Here is a 21,515-nt window from a genome sequence, read left to right as displayed (position 1 = left end):
TCTTGCTTCCAGGGAAGAGTACCTGGGATTTAGACTGGTAAACAATTCAACTCTTGGTTGTCATTGATGGCCGGGGACAAGGATGATGCATAGGTAAACGGGTAACTTTCAAAGTGCATTTTAGCTACTATCATTGTAATTTCTTCCCCTACCAAATTTTCTCTAAGTAGCAAAATGGGATTATTTGGAAGGTGGTTCCTTTCTTCTGGGCTTCCCTTGTGGTTCAGCTGGTAAAGAATCCGCCTGCAATGTGGGAGACCTGGATTCCATCCCTGGGTTGGGAAGATCCCCTGGAGAAGGGAAAGGCTACCCACCAGTATTCTGGCCTGGAGAATTCCATGGCCTGTATAGTGCATGGGGTGGCAAAGAGTTAGACAAAACTGAGCGACTTTCACTTTCACTTTCCTTTCTTCTATTTTTTTCTTCTTTCCTGGTCTTGTGGGGTGTGGACAATCCAAGGGCTGGATACTCATTGTCCAAGTAAGAAATAGCTACAAAGATGGTAGATGAGAATACCTCTATAGACTATAGAAGAAGTCTAAAGAAGAAATACAGATGGCCAATAGACGCACAAAAAGATGCTCAACATTGCTAATTACCAGAGAAATGCAAATTAAAACTATAATAAGGTACCACCTCGTACCGATCAGAATGACTATCATTAAAAACTCTACAACTAACAAATGCTAGAGAGGATGGGGAGAAAAGGGAACCCTCCTACACCGTTGGTGGGCACGCAAGTTGGTGCAGCCACTATGGAAAACAGTACTCAGAAAACTAAAGAGAGAATTATCATATGATCCAGCAATCCCACTCCTGGGCATATGTCTGGACAAAACTCTTAATTCAAAAAGATACTGTACCCCTCTGTTCATAGCCGCACTATTCACAATAGTCAGGATGTGGAGACAATCTAAAGGTCCCTCGACCGACGAATGGACAGAGAAGACATGGTGCGCCTATCAGCAGAATACACTACTCAGCCACGAAAAGAACGACATACTGCCACCGGCAGCCACGTGGGTGCAATTAAGGATGATCATACTAAGTGAAGTAGGTCGGAAAGAGAAAGACAAATAACATATGACATCACTTATATGCGGAATCTACAATATAACACGGATGAACCTGTCTACAAAACAGACTCACAGACACAGAGAATGGACTTCCGGTTGTCAAGGGGGCGGGGCTGGGGGCGGACGGCGTGCAAGGCTGGGGCTAGCGGATGTACGCTATTGTCTATAGAATGGATGCACGACAAGGTCCTACTGTATGGCACGAGGAACTATTCCATCTCCTGTGATAAACCATAACGGAAAAGAATATTTGAAATAGGAATGCATGTATCTGTATAACTGAATTAATTTGCTCTACAGCAGAAATCAACGCAATACTGTAAATCAACTATACTTCAATAGAAAAGCATTGTTTAACGTTAGATGATGCACTAGAAATTAATAGGCGTCCCACGCGCTGTTTTTGGAAAACCAAAGTTCAACCTGATTTCATGGGACGGGCCCTCTACCTTAGACCCCGGGCTCTGAGATTTCCCGACAGAAGGCAACTTTATGCTGTTTTATCCTCAGGATCAACTATCAGTCCGCTCCACGTCCAGTGCCCAGCTCAGTGGGCAGCTCCCCCTGGTTTCTGGTTGTGGGAGATTCAGGTGAGGGCCCGGGAGAAACCATCTTTCCTTCACCATCCCCCATCTCTTTTCATATTCTGGTTATTAATAATTAATTCTCCCCGTTAATTCTCAGTGCTCTGTTCTTTTGGGCCAGGCCAAAGCACACTTTGCTTTTCCTATTTCCTTTCACTCTAATCATGAAATCCCTCCAGGCTGAAGCTTCTTCTCAGAAACCTGGCAATTAGAAGAGGCAGCGGGTCTCTCGCCAACACTTCATTTGGAGCCGCGTCATCAATAATTAACCCCAAGTTACCCTCAGCACACAAATGCTCAGCACACAAATGCACCGGGTGAGATTGGCGAGGGCGCGGGCGCCTTCTCTCCTGGGTTTTTACCCGCGTTTGCGAAATCCAGGAAACGGACGCAGCCCGTTCCATTAGCAGGAGTGAGCCGTCCGCTCTGGAACACTTAGGAAACCGCAGCCCAGACGCCTCTCTCCTGCACTTCAACTTGAGAGTTGTTCGTCCAGCTGTTGTCTAAGGCCCAGGACAGCGCTTTCTCCCACCGGCATCTCACAGGGCCGCCCAGGCTGCAGCTGTCCTGCGCACATTTGTATTTTGACTTGCTGCCTACTGAGTCGCATCCCTGGGGATGACGGTGGAGGGTGAAGGGTGGATTCCGAAGGAGCTGTGGTCACCTTGACCCAAATACAGTCCGTGGCTAAAACAGTCACTGTGAAAGGGATCTAGATGGGTTGGTGGGCTTCTTTTTTTTTTTTTTTTTCCCTTCCTTCCTTCCTTCCTCCCCTTCCTTCCAGGGAGGGGGCTGGGGAACTAGTGTTTAATGAGGACAGAGTTTCATTTTGGGGAGATGACAAAATTCTGGAGGTGGATGGTGGTGGTGGTGGTGGTTGCATGACAACGTGAATGTACTTCCTTCCCCTGAACCAGATACTTTGCGATGGCTAACCTGGTACATTGTATGTTGTGCAGATTTTCCCACAAAAATGTATACAACTTTCTTAAAAAAACAAATCTTTTTTTTTTTTAATTCTTGTAAAAACACTGATTTTATTATTCAGAAAAAAAAAACAAAAGGAAAAGACAGAAACAAAATCCTGGTCATTTGCAGTATCTATCAGCTTTCAATTTGGCTCTCCTGTCCAGAAGTGTTTCATGCAAGAATCCATGTTTCCGGGCCTTTTTCAGAATTTTACTGTCTTCTTTACTTATATTAAGCTTGTGGTCCTGGAAGCTCTGGAATTTTTTTAGGTAATTGATTTCACACCCCACTCCAGTACTCTTGCCTGGAAAATCCCATGGCTGGAAGAGCCTGGTAGGCTGCAGTCCATGGGGTCGCTAAGAGTCGGACACGACTGAGCGACTTCACTTTGACTTTTCACTTTCATGCATTGGAGAAGGAAATGGCAACCCACTCCAGTGTTCTTGCCTGGAGAATCCCAGGGACAGGGGAGCCTGGTGGGCTGCCGTCTATGGGGTCACACAGAGTCAGACACGACTGAAGTGACTTAGCAGCAGCAGCAGCAGCAGATTTCACACTGACATTTCCTTTGTCTTCTTCTGGAATATCATCTTTTTTCTTGGTTTCTCTTTTGGCACAGGATCTGATCTTTACCATTTCTTCTTCTCCTGCCATTTTACTTTTTGCTTCTATATCACCTGCTTCATTGCATCTAATAAAACAGCCATTGGAGGCCAGTAAAGCCATTTTCCCATCTTGAAAGATGGGTTCTCACTGCTCTCTAGGTCCAATTGCATCTGAACGCCCAACAAGAAGTCCATCTGAATTTATACCTAAGTATTTTCCATAGCCAGATTTCAGGGCAATTCTGGAATCAGACTGTTTGACAGCTGTAAACTGCTCTGGAGGACTAGGGCCTCATCAGCTTCTTTATGTGAAGCTCCCAGTGTAAAAAGTCCATTGTCAAGTGGACTTGACATACTTCTGAACTTGCACTTTAAAATGGTTCGTTGGGCACTCTATTGGGGACTTCATGTTGGGATGGAAAAAGGCCTGGGATTGGGAGACGTGCCCGCTCCACTGGTGCATATGTTTTTGGGGATCTCGGGCTCCGTCTCCACTTTCCTGCCTCCCTCCCCCATTCCTGCTCCGGTTCACGTGTTTGGCCACAAGCATGGCCGAATACTCCTATGTGAAGTCCACCAAACTCGTGCCCAAGGGAACCTTTATCCATTTAGGTTCCTTTATCCATTTCAGTTGCTATGGTTCCTGAAATCTCACCAAAGTTTTTTACTGTCCCCCACATTCCAACAATTCTTCATCCACTTCTCTTTTTCTCTTCTCTTTGCTCTTTTTCTTCTTGCTCTTGGCCTTGGTTCCCTTAGGCACGAGTTTGGTGGACTTCACATAGGAGTATTCGGCCATGGTCATGGCCAAACACGTGAACCAGAGCAGGAATGGGCGAGGGAGGCATGAGAGTGGAGATGGAGCCTGAGCTCCCCGAAAACGTACGCACCAGTGGAGCGGGCATGTCTCCACCAAATCCCAGGCCTTTTTTCATTCCAACATGAAGTCCCAAATAGAGTGCCCAACGAACCATTTTAAAGTGCAAGTTCAGAAGCATTTAGCACATTTGTGATGTTGTGAGACCACCGCCTCTAACCCGCTCCTACACACTTTCCTCACCCTCGAAGGGAAACTCACACCCAGGAAGCAGGCAGTCCTCATCCACCATGCCCCCACCTCCGGCAACCTCCTCCTGGCTTTCTGTGTCTGTGTATTGACTTTCTCGAGGTATTTCATGTACATGGACTCCTGCAGCATGCGGTCTTTTGCGTCTGTCTTCTTCCGCAGGACGTCATGTTTTCGGGGTCCATCCACATTGTAGCGTGTGTCATTGCTTTATACAGCTGAGCAATGATTCATCGTTTACTCATCCTCCATTGATGGCTGATGGATACTTGGGAGTTTCCACCTTTAGCCATCGTTGTGTGTGTGTGTGTGTGTTTTTAATTACCATTTGATCATTTATTTTAGGAAATTTCTTTCTTTGTTTATTTCACTTTATTTTTGGCCGTGCCTCACGGCATGTGGCATCTTAGTTCCCCGACCAGGGGTGGAACCTGTGCCCCCTGAGCTGGAAGCGTGGAGCCTTGACCAGTAGAGACCAGGGAAGTCTTAAAGTTTGTTTCATTTTTAAGTTAATTTTTACTGGAGTGTAGTTGCTTTACGATGTTGTATTAGTTTCTGCTGTGCACCAAAGTGAATCACCTATATGTATACATACGTGTACATGTTAAGTCGCTTCAGTCGTGTCCGACTCTTTGCGACCCCATGGACACAAACCTGCCAGGCTCCTCTGTCCATGGGATTCTCCAGGCAAGAATACTGGAGTGGGTTGCCATTTCCTCCTCCAGAGGCTCTTCCTGACCCAGGGATCGAACCTGAGTCTCTGATGTCTCCTGCACTGGCAGGTTCTTTACCAATAGTGCCACCTGGATGCCCATGTATTCGTGTCCCCTTTTTTGGATTTCCTTCCCACTTAGGTCCCACGGAGCACGGAGCAGAGCGCGCTCTCACTGGCTCTCTGTTCTCACTGGCTTTCGGTTTCACCTCTGGCTGTTGTGCATCTGGCTGCTGTGACCGCCTGTGGGCCGGGATTTCCTTGGGCACCTCTGCCGGGATGGTTCAGATGCCCCTTGGCTTTCAGTTTCTTTCTCTCCCCATCAGGAAGGCTGGCAGCTGCCCTTCCTCACCTGTGGCCAGGTTGGTCCTGCTGGGGCCTCCTGCAGCTTCTCTTGGAGAACCTGCCGGGTGACATGTCTCAGTGGGTCACAGCCATCAGAGGCCACCTAGCAATTAGGCAGCCATCTCGTCATGCTCCCTGGGGAGGGTGCCCAGAGACGTGGGCAGGTAGTTCTGTCTGTCATCGGTTTTCTAGAAGCGCCACCGGAGGGGAGCTCATGGCCTTGAAGGGGCAGGTGTTGGAGAATCCAACTCCTTGAGTCACCTCTCAGCTAACCCTCCTTTTCCAGTCCCTGGATATCCTGTCCTACTTCAACTGGAGTGTGACCAGGGCGTGTGACAGGTGGGGACGCCGACATGGGAGGGGAGGACAGTGCCAGCGAACTGTGCGCCGGTGCGGTTCACCAGGCGACCCGCCAACATCAGGGCTGTCCTGGGGAGTCGGCTGCTTCCTGATTGTGGATCCAGCAAACACGCGTGATGGGCTTTTAGGATGTGACCGCATAGAGTCATCAGCCGTGGGGCTGCTTCGTCTTTGTTTCCCAAACCCTTTTAATTTATTATATTAAGGTGAAATTCAGCACACATAAAATCAACCATTTTATTTTCATCTCTGTGTGTGTGTGTTTAGTTATTAAGTCGTGCCTGACTTTCTACAACCCCACGGACTGTAGCCCGCCAGGCTCCTCCATTCCATGGGGTTTCCAAGGCAAGAATACTGGAGTGGGTTTCCAGTTATTTCTCCAGGGGATCTTCCTGAGCCAGGGGTCGAACCTGAGTCTCCTGCATTGGCAGGTGAATCCGTCACCACTGAGCCACCTGGGAAGTCCCTATATATTTAAATTTTTATTTTATGTTTGAGTGTAGTTGACTTACAACATTGTGTTAGTTTCAGGTGTACAGCACAGCGGTCAGTTATATATGTACATATCAGTTCAGTTCAGGTCAGTTGCCCGGTCGTGCCCGACTCTGCGACCCCGTGGACTGCAGCACGCCAGGCCTCCCTGTCCTTCACCAACTCCTGGAGCTTGCTCAAACTCATGTCCATCGCGCTGGTGATGTCACGCAACCATCTCATCCTCTGTTGTCCCCTTCTCCTCCCGCCTTCAATCTTTCCCAGCATCAGGGTCTTTTCCAATGAGTAAGTTCTTCATATCAGGTGGCCAAAGTATTGGAGTTTCAGCTTCAGCAGCAATCCTTCCAGTGAATATTCAGGACTTCCTTTAGGATTGACTGCTTTAATCTCCTTGCAGTCCAAGGGAGTCTCAGGAGTCTTCCCCAACACCACAGTTCAAAAGCATCAATTCTTCAGCACTCAGCTTTCTTTATAGTCCAACTCTCACATCCATACATGGCTCCTGGAAAAACCATAGCTTTGACTAGACCTTTGTTGGCAAAGTAGTGTCTCTGCTTTTTAATATGCTGTCTAGGTTATATATATATGGTATGTACATATAGCTACTCTCTTTCAGATTCTTTCCCATATAGGTTGTAACAGAGTACTGAGTAGCGGTCCCTGTGCTACACAGTTGGTCCTTGTTTATTACCTAAAAATAAACCATTTAATTAAACTAATTAATTAATTATCCTACTTATTTTTAGAGCTGGATGATTTATTTAATTGAAGTATAATTGCTTACAGTGTTGTGTTAGTTTCTGCTATGTAATGACGTGAATCAGCTATACATATACACACATCCCCTCACTCCTGAGCTTCCCTCCCAGTCCTCTAGATCGTCACGGAGCACCGAGCTGAGCTCCCTGTGCTACACTGTAGCTTCCCATTAGCTATCTATTTTTCTTTTTAAAAATTTTAAAATTTTGCCTGGACCTTGAAACATGTGGGAATCTTCGTTTCCCGACCAGGGAGCGACCCTGCACCCCAGGGCACTGGAGTCCTAACCACTGGGCCGCCAGGAAGTCCCCACCTTGGCCATTCTAAAGTGCACAATTCAGCAGCATTCAGCGCCTTCACAATGTCGTGCCTCCACCCCCTCCGTCTGGTTCCAAAGTACATGCCTCCCCTTCAAGGAGCCCTCATACCCCCTGAGTACTTACTCCCCAACCCGAACCCTCTGGCCAGTCATTTGAAAGTTCAGCCCTACACGTGAAGCCGGGCCTCTTGATGGATGTCCATGGCACGTGGTAGGAACTTAAAGAAGGAAGGGTGCAGATGAGGACATCTGTCACGTCCAGGCAGAAGGCTAGACACTCCCCAATGTGTGCTATTCCAGGGGTAACTGGAATGTTTGCCTTTTTCTATGTTTCAGAGGTTGGATCGTGTCTTAAAAGAGTCAGGGCAGTGGAGGCAAGATGATTGGCAGGGCCTCCACTTTCTACTTGGGTGGTGTCGGGCACAGAGCTTATTTCTTTACACATTTTTATTTTATTTTTCTTCCCTTTTTTATTGGATGCACCGCACAGCACGCAGGATCTCAGTTCCCTGACCAGGGATGGAACACCTGTCCTTGCCGTGGAAGCACAGTCTTAACCACTGAACCACCAGGGAAGTCCCATCCACAGCTGTAATTTATGTCCCTGGGACTCAGCTTCCTGGCCTCTGGAGGGGCCTAACAATACCTCTCTGGAGGGCAGCTAGGAGGGGGCTTCGTACAGAGGTTGGCACACAGCAGGTGCTTAGAAATTGTTATCAGAATATTGTGCTTATTCCACGATGGACATGGGAGGATGTTGGGGATGTTGCAGAGACTGACTGTGCTGTTGTCAGCGGGGCTTCGGGGGACAGCCACGTACCACTACTGCCTGTTCTAGTCCTGAAAGGGAAAGTGATAGTCGCTCAGTCGAGTCCAACTCTTTACTACTCCATGGACTGGAGCCCATCGGGCTCCTCTGTCCATGGCATTCTCCAGGCAAGAATATCGGAGTGGGTTGCCATTCTCTTCTCCAGGGGATGTTTGCGACCCAGGGATACAACCCGGGTCTCCTGCATTGCAGGCGGATTCTTTACCATCTGAGCCACCAGGGAAGTCTAGAGAATTAAAAGGAGGTGGAAAGGTGAAGACCAGGGCAGAGACCTAGGAGGAACTTGCCTCCACTCAGGAGAAGGTGAGACAACTTGAAAACCTTTGAAGAAATGAGGACAGCGTCACACCCTGACTCACCTGTGCCGGTGGGTGTCTCCCTGGGATCGTCCGGGAGCCGCCTCCTCCTCTCCTTTGAACTCGGAAGCTGTGGAGGAGGGTTCCAAAGGCTGTGACTAAGCTCCCAGCCAGCTGACCCTCGCAGCCTTCTGCTGAGCAAGCAGGCGCCGGGCGAGCGCGCCCCGGGCAGCGCATTCATGTGGCTGAGCAAGAATGTGATTTTTGTTTGCCATGTTTCCAACTCTTCTTTGCACACAGAAAAATGCTGCGTGCTTGAGGGTGTGCCCCATTTTTTCTGGCATAGAAGACACTTCTTTAATTCCCAAATAGGATCTGGGATCCACTCTCCTGGTGAGGAAGTCACACTGATTGGCCGGGGACCCCCTCCCCACCATTCCCCCAACCCCTAAGGCATCTTTAGCAAGATGCTACTTATTCTAGATCATCAGAAAGGCAGAATCTGACCGTATTTGTTTCCTAGTGACAAATGATCACCAACTGGGTGCTTAAAATCAACAGAAATGTGGGGCTTCCCTGGTGGTTAAGACTTCCCACTTCCAATGCACGGGATGTGGGTTCAATCCCTGGTTGGGGAAATAAGATCCAGCATGCCACTCATCTCAACCAAAAATTTTTTAAAAACTAAACAAACAGAAATGAATTCTCTTTCAGTCCTGGAGGCCAGATGTCTGAAGTCAAGGTGTCAGTAGGGCCGACTGGAGCCCCTCTCCTGGCTGTGGGTGGTCCCCAGCAGTCCCTGGTTTTCCTTAGATGCTAGCTGCTTCCCTCCAGGCTTCGCCTCTGTCATGCGGCCATCTCCCCCGCGTGCATCCTCTCCTTATATAAGGACACCAGTCCCTGGATTTACGGCCCACCCTAATCCAGTATGGCTTCCTCTTAACTGACTACATCTGGACAGACCCTACTTCCAAATATGGTCATATTCTGAGGTCCCGGGTGGATGTGAATTTTGGGAGGGGGGACACGATTCAGCTCGGTACATGAACAAAAACTATAAATGGCAGCAAGGATCTTCAAATTCCAAACACACAAACCTGATACACAGAAAGCCAGACTACCTCCTTTTAAGTACAACCACATTTCATCAGTTTTCTTTTTGTCTGTTTTGTTTTTTTAGGTTAAACTTCTGGGGCTCCTTCACGCCCCAGGCAACACCACCCGGCCCCAGGTAACTGCCGAGCAGCTGGGGCCTTTGGGGAGCAATTAGAGGTACCAGGGGTTCTCTGGGGGCAGTGCTCTGAGGGAACCTGCACGTGTTGGGTGCCACTATACAGAAATACAGCTAGTTTTTATACGTGGCTGTTGCATCCTGTGACCTTACTGAAGTCACTTCTAAGTCCCAGGGGACTTTTTAAACGGATCCCTTGGAAGTTTCTGTGTAGACAAGCACATCATCTGTAAATAGGAGCTTTTGTGTTTTCCTTTGGCATCTGTGTGCCTTTTCTTGCATTTCTTGCAAGTTCGTTCTGGCTCGAACTTCTAGGACTCTGAGGAGCGGTGGTGCTGAGAGTGAAATCCTGGCTTCGTTCCCAATCTCAGGGGAAAATCTGTCAGTCTTTCAAAAATAAGTACGATGGTAGCTGTAGGCTTTTTGTAGATGTGGAGGGGCAGCTGTGCTGCGTGGCACATGCAGACCAGGGACCAGTGTCCCCTGCAGCGGGAGTGCTGAGTCTTAACTCTACCTCCAGGGAAGTCCCCCCAGTTCTTTACACGACTGAGGAGGTATCACGTGTGGGACAATCCACAAGCAGAGGGCGTGTGGCATGGCAAGGTGTGTTCCGGAGAACAGACTTGGAAGCAGAGCAGCTAGAAGGTGGCGGTGAAGGCGGGGAGCCCTTACTGAGATCCACCCTTGCCTCCCAATCCTGTCACCTACGTCCTGGTGGGCTCGTGGAAGAGGGAGCAGAGAAGCTTTCTGTGGGTGACAGGAGGAGCATCGATTGAGTGCTTACTGTGTGCCACGCACTCGTGGCGTATGATAGATCTAGCTCTAGTTCTCAGAATAGCTGTATGGGGCAGAGTCATTGTCAGTTCCATTTCAGCCGCAGAAACTAGGGTGATAGGAGAGGTGAAGTCATTTGCCCGAGGTCGCACAGCCAAGAACTCAAAGTGCCCGGGCCGTCTGACTTTAGAGCCTGAAATATCCACTTAGCAGAGGTGACGTGCTGTGATGCCTCGTGGCTGGGACCTAATGACCTTACTGGGCAAAGTCAGTGAATGACGGGAACTCGTGGCTGGCTTTCGCCATCCGACAAGTCGAACTGCAGACTCACACTTGCTCGGGCACAATGAGGCTCTCTGGGTCATAGAATACTCTGTCAGGGGTGTTGTTCTGCCACTCGATTGCTGGCTAAGAGCGGTTTCTATTCAGAGGACAGGGACCACAGATGTCCTGATGTTTGTCATTTTCACATTTTTTTTCCTTTTTAGTTGCCTGTCCGACAGTTCACTCTGCACCCGGGGATGGGTTTTCCTAATGAGTTTAAGCTGCACACAGCAGACTCTGACCAGCTTCTGAAGGGGACCTTTTTTTAAATGAGAAAAAAAATAATTTTTGTTTTTAGTAGGCCAGGGATGTCCTATAAAAATGAAGAGGGAGATAAAAATAAGACAGCTTTTTATTACTACAGAAGACACTTTGTGTTTGAGAACTCAGTTTCCACGTTGCCTCAAGTGGGTATGTGAAATGCCTTTCTTCCAAAGAAATAGCTCAAAATGGTGGCCAAGTTATTCCCACCCCCCACCCCCCCCTCCCCCGCCGCCCAAGTTTACCATTACTGAGAAATCTGGCCCGCCTTTGTTCTTGCAAAAATGCAAGTGACTAATCAATCCGAAAGGAATTAAGCTGTCCTTGGTAACGTGAAGCCACGGAACTCAAGTCAGTTGTGTGGATTCCAAGGGGGAAGAGAACACGATCCAGGTAGACTGCCCTGAATGATTGGAAAGGGAGATGGACTCTGTGAAGGAAGTGATGTCTGGGTCTTTGAAAATTTAATGAGGATGTGACTTGACACTTGGACCCCTGTTGTTCGCCTGGGCAGAGTGGAGAACGCTAGTCTGCACAAAATCATCTCCACTCCAATGAGACATTTTCTTTCCTAGATGAAATTAGATTTCTGAAAGCACTGTTTTCCTTTCGTGACTGTGATCTGGCAGTGAGCGGGCCACTGTGTGTGCCTTCCCCAGGCTGGACCAGATCCCTGAGCAGATGTAAGGGATTAGCTGGGGTTTCTATCTGCTGACGGTCACTGCTGTCTCTGAATCTCCTGACTGGTTATCAGAGGACACGGGAACTGCTTTGTGCAGGCGGCGTGGGCTGCCTCTTTCTGGCTGAGGGTGAAGAAACTGGCCTTGGCAGAGTTTGGGCTATTGTGATGTCAGTGCTGCGCGAGGACCCTTCTGTCCAACTGCATAGACTTTCTCTTGGAGGACTGAGATGAATACAAAGGAGAAGTCCTCTGACCTTTCTGGAATGTGTGCACATTTTTTTGATTTCTTAAGCTCTTTCTGCAATGGGCAAAGGCTGATAAATGGGTTTCAACATGTTTTCAAGATGTCTCCCACTTCTGATTCATGGTCGTCCAGCAGCAAAACCAGATACGTCCAATTCAAGCAAATACTGTTGCTTTTTCCCCTTCTTTGATACGGCCAGGCCCTGCAGTGGCTCACAGAGACAATAAATACAGACTACAGTCTTGGTCTGAAGGAGTTTCAGGCTGCAAAGCCAGTAGACAGGAAAACAGTAAGAGAAAGTCTAAATAGAGTTGTTGTTGTTCAGTCGCTCAGTTGTGTCCCACTCTTTGCAACCCCATGGACTGCAGCATGCCAGGCTTCCTTGTCCTTCACTCTCTCCCGGAGTTTGCTCAGACTTATGTTCATTGAAATGATGATGCCATAAATAGAGCAGGACATCAAATTTTCAATTAAATAATTATTTGAGTAATTATTTGCTTAATGGCTACATTCCTCCTAGGTCAGAAGGCCCTTGAAGGCAGGAAAGGAATCTATCCTTTTCATCATCCTATTCCCAGCACCTGGGCAGTGCTTGAAACAAATCAAGTCCCTAAATATGTATTGTCTGATGGAATGAGATTGCAACAAGGTTTTGGGTTTAACACTTGCTACTTTGGAGTGGTGTCTGCTACATGAATTGTTTTCCTTACAGGTTGACTTATAAAGCTTTCAACATCTAAGTAACATAAATGGGCATAAAGTGAGTGCCTATCTCAGTGGATAACTAGGATACTTAATTTTCCTTTGTAGGAGCAATCTGCCTGTGAGCAGATTAAAAAGTCTCCTACCTTGGTGGGAGGGGCTTCCCCAGTGGCTCAGTGGTAAAAAATCCACCTGCAATACAGGAGACATAGGAGAAGCGGGTTAGATCCCTGGGTTAGGAAGACCCCTTGGAGGAGGAAATGGTAACCCGCTCCAGTATTCTTGCCTGGAGAATCCTATGGACAGCGGAGCCTAGCAGGCTACAGTCCACACTGCACAAAGAGTCGGACAAAGAGTCGGACACAACTTAGTGACTGAGTATAGCACAGCACATCTTGGTGGGATTTAAGAGACACTGGAAGGCAGCTCCTTTTAAAAAAAAAAAAAAATTCTAATTTTTCAATTAGATATTCATTCCTTTGCACACTGCAGGTTTTTAAGTCTTCCAATTACACCATTCAAGTGCAGAAATAAAGGTGTACACCTTAAGCCTTTATTCTCCCAACACTTTTTGCAGGCTTTGTGGAAATGGAGGCCCTGGCTAAGCTGTGGGGATAATATTGATCTAACTCTCTGCTTAAAAATAACGGGGCTATGGTTGATTCTGATGGAAATGAGCTTAGGTGGTGATTGGAAAAGCAATTTTCAGACTCAAACTTGGGAGAAGCATCTACAGATCACACTCTAAGAAACCTAAAGAATTCGGAACTGACATTGAAAAGTATTTAAAATTGATAATATCATTGAGTTCAAAGCTGCACATGTCACATTATCAAGTTCAAAGTATACTGTCATTCTTTCTCAGTAACTACGCTGTTATCTCCAAGATAACCAAGGCTACAGGAACAAGATCAGGAAGCCAAGTCTGAGGGCTGAGACCTGATACCCAGACCCCTTTTCTGCTGTGCCCTTGTCACGTAAGCAGCCACACATCTTATCTGCACCCAGAAGTATGTGGGGAGCCTTGAGCAGCACACTCTTGAGATTATTAGGAGATTGAATTCTTTGGAATCATCCAACAACCTCGAACAAAGAAAGTGAAAATGGCCCGTTTTGATAAATGACAGCAGAAAGTTCCTTCAAATCAATGGGCCATCTGTAGATATAAAACAGTTGCTGGTAAACTGTATTAGAGATGAATTATCTCCTCCATTACAATGTTTCCTTTTCTTTAACGCAATTTAGTCCAAGCAAATTGAACAGAAAAGCTTGGGAGGGGTCACATTCAATGGTGGTGGTGGTGTGGGGGAAGCAGAGAACTTACTGGAAACAAGATATGAAATGGGAAAGGAGGTCCGGAGCAGGGGCCAGCGGAGGCCTGCTGCCCAGGAGGCCTGTGCCGAGGACCCTGGCTGTGCCCACGGGAAATTGAATTCAGAGCTCCCTCTGAATTGTAAATCCAGGGCAGCTGGCAGCTTGCCCAGGGCGGCTGGCGCGAAAGGGCAGGAGCGTCTGCGTCTGGCCGACCCCTCTGAGGGTGGGCCCCAGGTGTGCCGGCTGGGGATTCGGTTCCAGCCTTAAGATAACGTTCATCCACAAGCTTTACACTTTATTAATGTCAAAGCGCACTCATCGCCAGGAAAGGAGAGCCTCCATGACACCCCAGAAAGGGTTGAAAAGCTGGAATGACTCTGAAATGCCTCCGGACCAAGGAGGAAGGCTTGACTTTTAAATATGTTTCTTGAGCTTTTTCGCTGAGCACACGTGCGAGGAGGACCCCCCCGGACCACCCCCCCAAGCCCCTCGTCGCCGGGTTTTGTGCTCCGGACCCCACGTCGGTCCACAGGCTGCTGGAAAGCGGGGGCTGAGCGAGGCGCGACGCCTCACTCCCCGGCCCCTGCCCGCGAGGGCCCAGTCTCAGACGCGCGGGGGTCTCCGGGCGGGGCCGCGCGCGCTCCCGAGGGGGGCCGGCGGGGCCCCGCCCACCGCGCCCGGGGCGGGGCCTGCGCGCCACGTGACGGCGGCGCGGCGCGCTGAGCGCCCCGCCCCGCGGGAGGAGGCCCGGGCCGCGACCCGGCCCGCGCGCTGCTGGAGCCGCCCGGCCGCCCGCGCGCTCCGCACCCGCGGCCCCTCGCCCGCCGGCTCCGGGCTCGCCGGCTGCGGCAGCCGCCTCAAGATGGACGAAGACGGCGGCGGCGGCGAGGGCGGCGGCGGTGAGTGTCGGAGGTGTGGCCGGCCCGCCCGGCGGCCTGGGGCGGCGGGGGGGGGGGGACGGTGGTGGGTCGCGGACGCGCCGGACCGCCGGGGAGCGGGGACGGCCGCTCCCGGCTCGGGGGGCTGGGGGTCCGGGTCCGCCCGAGGAGACCGCATCTGGGTAACAGCGCTGCCGGCTGGCGACCGCCGAGGCCCGCGGCGCGCCGGGCCCCGGAGCCCGAGGCGGGGGTGCTGGGGACCCCGAGGCGGGGGCCGGCGGGGTCGACGCGCGGGCCGGGCGAGCGTCCGGAACGGCCGGGGTCGCCAGGAGGCTCGGGCCGGGACTCGGCGGTCGCTTTCCCCGGGGCGGGGGACCTTGGGGGCGACCTTCCCCGCCTCCTGTCGCCAAGGGCGTCCACGCCCTCGGAGCCCAACCGCCGGTGACCACCCTCCTGGCGTCTTCCCCAGGTGGTGCGGATTGCCAGGGGGGACCCCGGGAAACCGGGAGGGCAAAGTTTGGAATTGGGGATACCCCGGGTCCAGGAAGGGCGGCCGCGGAGAGAAGGTTGAGCATCGTGACAGTTTTCTTGGCTTTAGGTCCAAGTGGTCACGGGGGTCGTTTAAGTGAGGAGGGGGCAGCGAGGGCACACGCGTGTTAGAAAGTAAGGGAACGTGACGGAGTCAGCGGAAAACAATAAGTAAAAAGTCAGAGGAGACGAGGGTCGGAGTCGGGAACTGCTGCCCGCCCGCAGGTGGGACCAGAGAGAACCAGGCTGCCCGTCCGACGCTCAGTCACCTCTTGCTGGAAGATTCGCTTTGACTGTAAATTGTTTAGTGGAATACAGATTCCTGTCGTGTCATGCTGCGAATTACGCCTTTCAAACCGAATAAGGCGTCTGCATAATGTCTATGGATGGAGTGAGTCGTTGGCTTGGGACACAAAGGGTTAATACCACTGTTTTTTACAGGAACACTGGAAGTGAAGGATCTCTCTGTGTGTGTTTTTGCTAAAGATCTCCTAAATGCTGACAGACGGAATCATCAGAATCTCTTGTAATAAGGGAGCGTTTGGGGAAAAGAAAAAAAAAATCTTAATTACAGGCTGCCGGAGCAGCTGCCTGTAAGAATCAGCAGCATTGAACGCTTCGGGATGAAGTAGTTAATCAAGGTGCTTTCTAGAATTTAAGTGATGCTCCAGGGGGAGATGTTTGCCTCGCAGTAAGCCGGCGGGGCTGGGAGGGTGGGAAGTTGGCCCGAGCCCTGGCATTTGCGGAGTTCACTTCTCCTGGTTGAAGCTAGGGGTAGCACTGTGGCCCCGAGTGGCTGTGTTGTTTATGATGGAAAGTTCTGTGGGAAGAAGGAGCCCAGGTGCACACCCTCCTCCAGCCAGACTGCCGTCTGAAGCGTCCAAGAGATGGATTCTCCCTGGACGCCCTGCTTCCTGCCTGTCACAGCTGGGGTAACGGTACAGGCAGACAAGCAGCTCCTCCTTAGAAAATGAAGACTGAACCACTATAATACTTAAATGTTTAACATTCGCGTCCAGGAAGCATGTTGGCTTGGCAATTTCATTCGAAGGTGTTTCGGATTCTGTGAATTAAGAAATGAAAACTTGAAAGTCAGAGCAGGTATACATGTTTGTAAAAACGGAAGCCAGTATAGATCTTGAGGACTAGAGCAAAGGATAGTATTACATCTCAAAAGTCTCAAAACTTTGGGCTATTAACATAGCTCTTTCTGGGGATACAGTCTTGAGATGTCAGAAAAATATCTCACACAGGAGGCTTGCATTAACACTATTCATAATACAGAATTGGAAATTGCGGTGCCTAATAGATTGGTGAAGTAAATTATGGGACATTTTTGGATGAAATATTTCACCAGCATAAAAAATAAGCAGTCTTATGTATTATGGTCTAAACTATGTAAAAACTGATATACAGATGTTTTATTTTTCCAGTTTTTATTCTCCAAGTTTATGGAATGGTATATATTACTTTCAAATTTGGGGAAAAACTTATTAAAAATTTACCCTGCAGTGGGAAAAGGGCTATGATTGTTTTTAATGTATGTGTTTTTTAATTCACTTCACTGGAACAGTCAACAGTGAACAGATACTTATTATCTGCTAAATGTCCCTGTGGCATTAACGGGTATTGATACAGTTTATAAAATCTTTCTTCCTTGCTTTATGAAAGGCACTTGTAAAATATGTTTGGCAGTCTTAGAATGAATATGTTTTTGAGTAAGCGGAAATCTTCTAAGAGTTTTGAAAGAAGAGTCATTATACAGTGATTATTATATAAATTTGGTATGCTTATATTTAATTGTATTGATGGGGGTTTTGAAGTTAACATACCTCTTTACAGTTCGCTAGTTTTTATCACCATATAGATTTCTAAAAAATAATTGCTTCACTTTAAAATTCTTGTTTTTAAAACTGAAGTTCAGCTCTTTGAAAGAGAATAATTTGGAGTGCCAGTCATTTGCAAACGTAAGGTTTTTTTTGGCATATTTTTAAGAGTGTAGTACAGAACTTTGAATTGTATATGGGGAAGTCAGTTTCAGCTTGTTTACCAGAGAGGGTAAATAATCTATTCAAACAGTAGTCATGCCAGGGGCAAAAGGATTTAGAATATCTTCTTTGCTAATATCTTGGTCGGGTTAGGAGACTTCACAGGAGACTCCTGCTTGCTGCTTGGATCATTGAAGTTTTCCTCCAGGGCATTATTTGTTCTTTAAATGTAGGATAAAGAGAGGATGTGGTAGGAATGGCTGGAAGGCCTTTCTCAGGAGGAACCTGTAGTGGGTACTGGGAGACTAGAGCACATTGTAGTTTATAACCGAGCGTTGAGTGCGGTTAAGGTATTTTTGATTCCTTCGGGGGCCCTGTTGCCTTTCAGTTCTCAACCAGTTCTTGAGACGCGTCTGTATTTGGAAGGTGCCTGGCTCGTCTGGCTGGTTGCCACCGTCCTAAGGCTCAGTTTGGGAACCCGTCTGATTGAACTTCCTGCGTGGACCATCTGTGGCAGATGAAGTGAATAACTTTCCTGGGCTTGCCCCTCCCTCTTCCAGCCCCCCACGCCCACCCTGCACCGAAGCCCGTGTACATGCGAGTGAAATCTGCGCTTTAGGTGAACAGCTGCTCCACCTCCTTCAATAAAACTCATATAAATTAAGACCAGGTTGAGATCCTGGATTCTGCCTGTCAGACGAGCGATAACCCCCACACCTGAAACCATCTGTGGGCCAGAGTATCCATCAGTTACCGCTCTTAAGGGGGCAGCGCCGGCCACGGTTTGGTGGGTGTGGATGCCTCGCTTGCCCTGCGCCCCCCGCGGGGCTCACCTCGGGCGCAGTTTGGCCGATGGGAGGCGCCGTTGGGTGACTGGATGGCAGGCGCTCAGGGAGGCGCCAGGTTATCATCCGCCCGCTCCTTCTGCCTCCAGCCGTGTGTGTGTCTAGCGGCTGATCTGCTTTTGGCTCCAGCTCCTGCCTGTTGACCCAGCCCCTGAGCTTTGGAAAGCCATCCTTCCTCTGACCCTCCAGTGTAGAGATGGTGGCCGCTTGTTTCTCTTGCTATCTCTGCATCGTCTCACTATTTCTTGTATGATCCTTGGCTTTTCTGTCACATGTGTAACCACCCCCCTGTTTTAAATTCCCTCTCCTTCAGGTCCTCAGAGGTTTTCTCTGGGTGGGCCCAAAAGAGACACAGCAGCTTGGCACTGTGGTGAAGAACCTGCCCGCCAGTACAGGAGATGCGGGTTCAATCCCCGGGTCGGGAAAACCCCCTGGAGGAGGAAATGGCAACCCACTCCAGTATTGCCTGGAGAATCCCATGGACAGAGGAGCCTGGAGGGCTACAGCCCATGGGGTCGCAAAGAATCAGACACGACTGAGCCACTGAGCATGCACACACACATATCCTTTGAGCAAGGCAGCAGTGCTAGTTCAGGGATTTCACATGTATTTTTACCTGTGTGAGATGCAAGATTATTCACTATGTGGTTTGTAATAGTAAAAGATAGGGAATCACCTGAGTGTGTGCTGCAGGTTATATACCCAGATGGCAAGTGAAGATGTGAGGTTGTAGAAAGGAATGAGGAGGCTCCTTAGGAATTGAGGGGCAAAGACTTCCAAATGTTTTACTAAGTTATAAAAGCAAATTGTAAGCAAATGTGCATTGTTTGTTACCATTTCCGTTTTCAAAAAGGGGGCAAAAAGGAAGTGCTTGCATGAAAATTCTCAGGAAGGCTCAACAAGGAACTCATAGCAGTGGTTACCTGGAGGGGAGGCTGATGGAGGCAGGGAAACCGAAACCTCTCTCTATGCCTGTTTAGTTTTTGGTGTTCAAAAAAAGGCTTGTCCATCTCCATTGTTTCCCAAACTGGAAACCAGTTTCACAGAAAAATAGTACACTGGTAAGGAAACACCCTTTGTTGAAGTTGAAACATAGTTGACTTAAAATGCTACATTAGTTTCGGGTGTACCACATAACGCTTCAATATTTTGTAGAGTTTTGCTATATTAAAATGTCAGGATAGCATGTAGAAAGTTGTGGAATACATTACTTGTTTTTCAGCCTATGCATAAGAAATAAACCGCTTTCTTTTGAGTGCTTCAAAAGTGGCTCGATGGGTGCTTTCAGAGTACTCTTTTCTAGAACAAGTTATTCAGCAGACATCGATATTGTCCCTGCCAAATGCCCGGTCCTGTGCGAAAGGGTGTATATGATGAATAAAGCAGCTGAATTTCCTGCATTCCTCGGACTTTTGTTTAGATGGGAGACTGATGAAAAATGTAAACAGATGTATCAAGTCCTTGCAGATTATGCTGATGTGTGAAGAGAGGTTGGGGGTGAGCGGGGTGGGGGCGGGAGCAGGTCAGTGGGGTGGGTGGGGTGGGGGCAGGCGGCCTCTGGGGAGAAAACTCTTTCAGGGGTGGCCTGAAGGGGTCCAGGGCCTGGCTAGTAGAGGGCCCAAAGCTGCCCCGTGTGGTGTGAGCAGAGAGGGAGCTGGGACGTGTCCGGCAGTTTGAGTAGGTAAGGAATTCAGATTTTATTCGAGGTGCATGAAGCCGACGAAGGGTTTCAGCCTGGGGAATGACATTTGATTTATGTTTAAATAATTGTAGCTAATGTTTACAGAATGGCCTCTGTGTCCGGTTCTGTCCCGCCTGCCTTACGGATCTTAACCTATTTACTTTGCGCAATAAACCCGGTAGGGACTTACCGTCAGCACCGTTTATGGATGAAAAGGGAAGCCGTGGAGGCACAGGGAAGCCAGGTAACCTGGTTCAGGCTCCACAGCTAGCAAGTGGTGGAGCCGGGCCTCGAACCCTGGCATGCTGGCTCCAGAGGCCTTGCCCTTAACCTCTGGACACCCTGCCCTGTGCCGGAGGGGAGGAGGGGTGGCGAGGACCAGGGCCCGGCCCCGGCCCCAGGGTGAGGCGGCTCGAGCGGCAGAAGTGAAGGCAAAGCACAGAAAGCAGTGAAACTCTCATGTTCCCATTACCCAGGGTCCATATAGTAGCTGTTCCGTGTTCTGTTGCCTGATTTCAGGTCTTTACAAAAAACAAGGACGGCATTTCAGATGCATGTCTCACCTCTGTGCCCGGCAGCGTCGTGCCTCCATTGCTCAGGCGGGGTCCCCTTCTGCTGCTTTAGCCCTCCCTTAGGGCTCCATTCTCCCTGATGCTGTCCTTGTCGCTCCTCTCCACGTCCGCGCTGTCCTCGGTTATCCCAGAGCCCTTTGCTGCCTGCATCCAGGACCTGCGGTCTGGGGTGCCCGAGCCCTCTGCGGGGGTCTGCACGCTTTGCCTCCAAGAGGCCCGACAGGAGGCATTTGCTGCTGTGTGCACCACACTCGGGCTCTCATGAACTCTCCTTGGTAGCCCTGGTGGTGGTTGTCGTGTCTGCCTCCCTCTGGTGCCATAGACTGTAGCCCGCCAGGCTCCTCTGTCTGTGGGATTTCCCAGGCAGGAATAATGGAGTGGATTGGCCTCTCCCTTCTCCAGGGGATCTTTCCCACCCAGGGATTGAACCTGCAACTCTGCCCGGCAGGCGATTCTTTACCACTGAGTCACCTGGGAATTGCTGATAACCCTTTAAAAACATAGACTACTCTTATCTCGGCCTGTCCTTGCCCTCTCTCCTCCGTTGACGGGTCCCCTCACCTGTGTCCCCTCGCCGGTCTCCTTGCTGTTCCTGTGAACCTACCGAGCGCCCCCGGCCCCTGCTCTTCCCGCGGCGGTCTCCCCTTGGATGGCTGGGCATGCCCTGGCTTCCTTCCTTCCGGCTTCTGTTCCCGTGTCTCCTTTCCGCAGAGGTCTTCCTCCACCGGCCTGTTGTAAGCAGCACCTCGCTGTCCCCTTTCCCAGCCTTCTTTTTTCTGCTTGGCGTTTATCACTCCTCACCTGCTCCCGTCCCGGTCATGGCTGGTGTCTTCTTTCTCAGAATGTGAGTTCTGTGAACGCAGGACTGTGGTCTGCTTTTACCCGCCACTGTGTCTCCAAGACCTGGGCCACTGTGTGTAACAGGCCACCGGTAAATACTTGTTCATAAACTGAGCGAGTGGAACTCGCTGTTGTTGAGCAGTTCTGGTTCTCTGCCTGCCTTCTGTACTTCCTCGAGGCAACCATGATGAATGTGATGTGGGCCCCCCTGGAACGGTTCTCATGCTTGAACATGTGTG

At 49.6% G+C, this 21,515-nt stretch overlaps 1 protein-coding gene across 1 annotated transcript in view; it reads left to right on the top strand.

Moving 5' to 3' along the window:
* Nucleotides 1-14,674: 14,674 nt before the first annotated feature.
* CYTH3 (cytohesin 3) overlaps nucleotides 14,675-21,515 on the top strand; it is a 68,232-nt gene continuing 61,391 nt past the window's right edge. The window contains exon 1 of the mRNA XM_024985347.2: nucleotides 14,675-14,843. Coding sequence (XP_024841115.1) covers nucleotides 14,807-14,843 — 37 coding nt within the window. The 5' untranslated portion in view covers nucleotides 14,675-14,806. The remainder of the gene's footprint in view (nucleotides 14,844-21,515) is intronic.

The sequence above is a fragment of the Bos taurus genome, chromosome 25, assembly GCF_002263795.3.
Source record: "Bos taurus isolate L1 Dominette 01449 registration number 42190680 breed Hereford chromosome 25, ARS-UCD2.0, whole genome shotgun sequence".
Classification (NCBI taxonomy): domain Eukaryota; kingdom Metazoa; phylum Chordata; class Mammalia; order Artiodactyla; family Bovidae; genus Bos; species Bos taurus.
The sequence above is the reverse complement of the archived record's forward strand: the minus strand, read 5'-3'. Positions and strand labels throughout refer to the sequence as shown.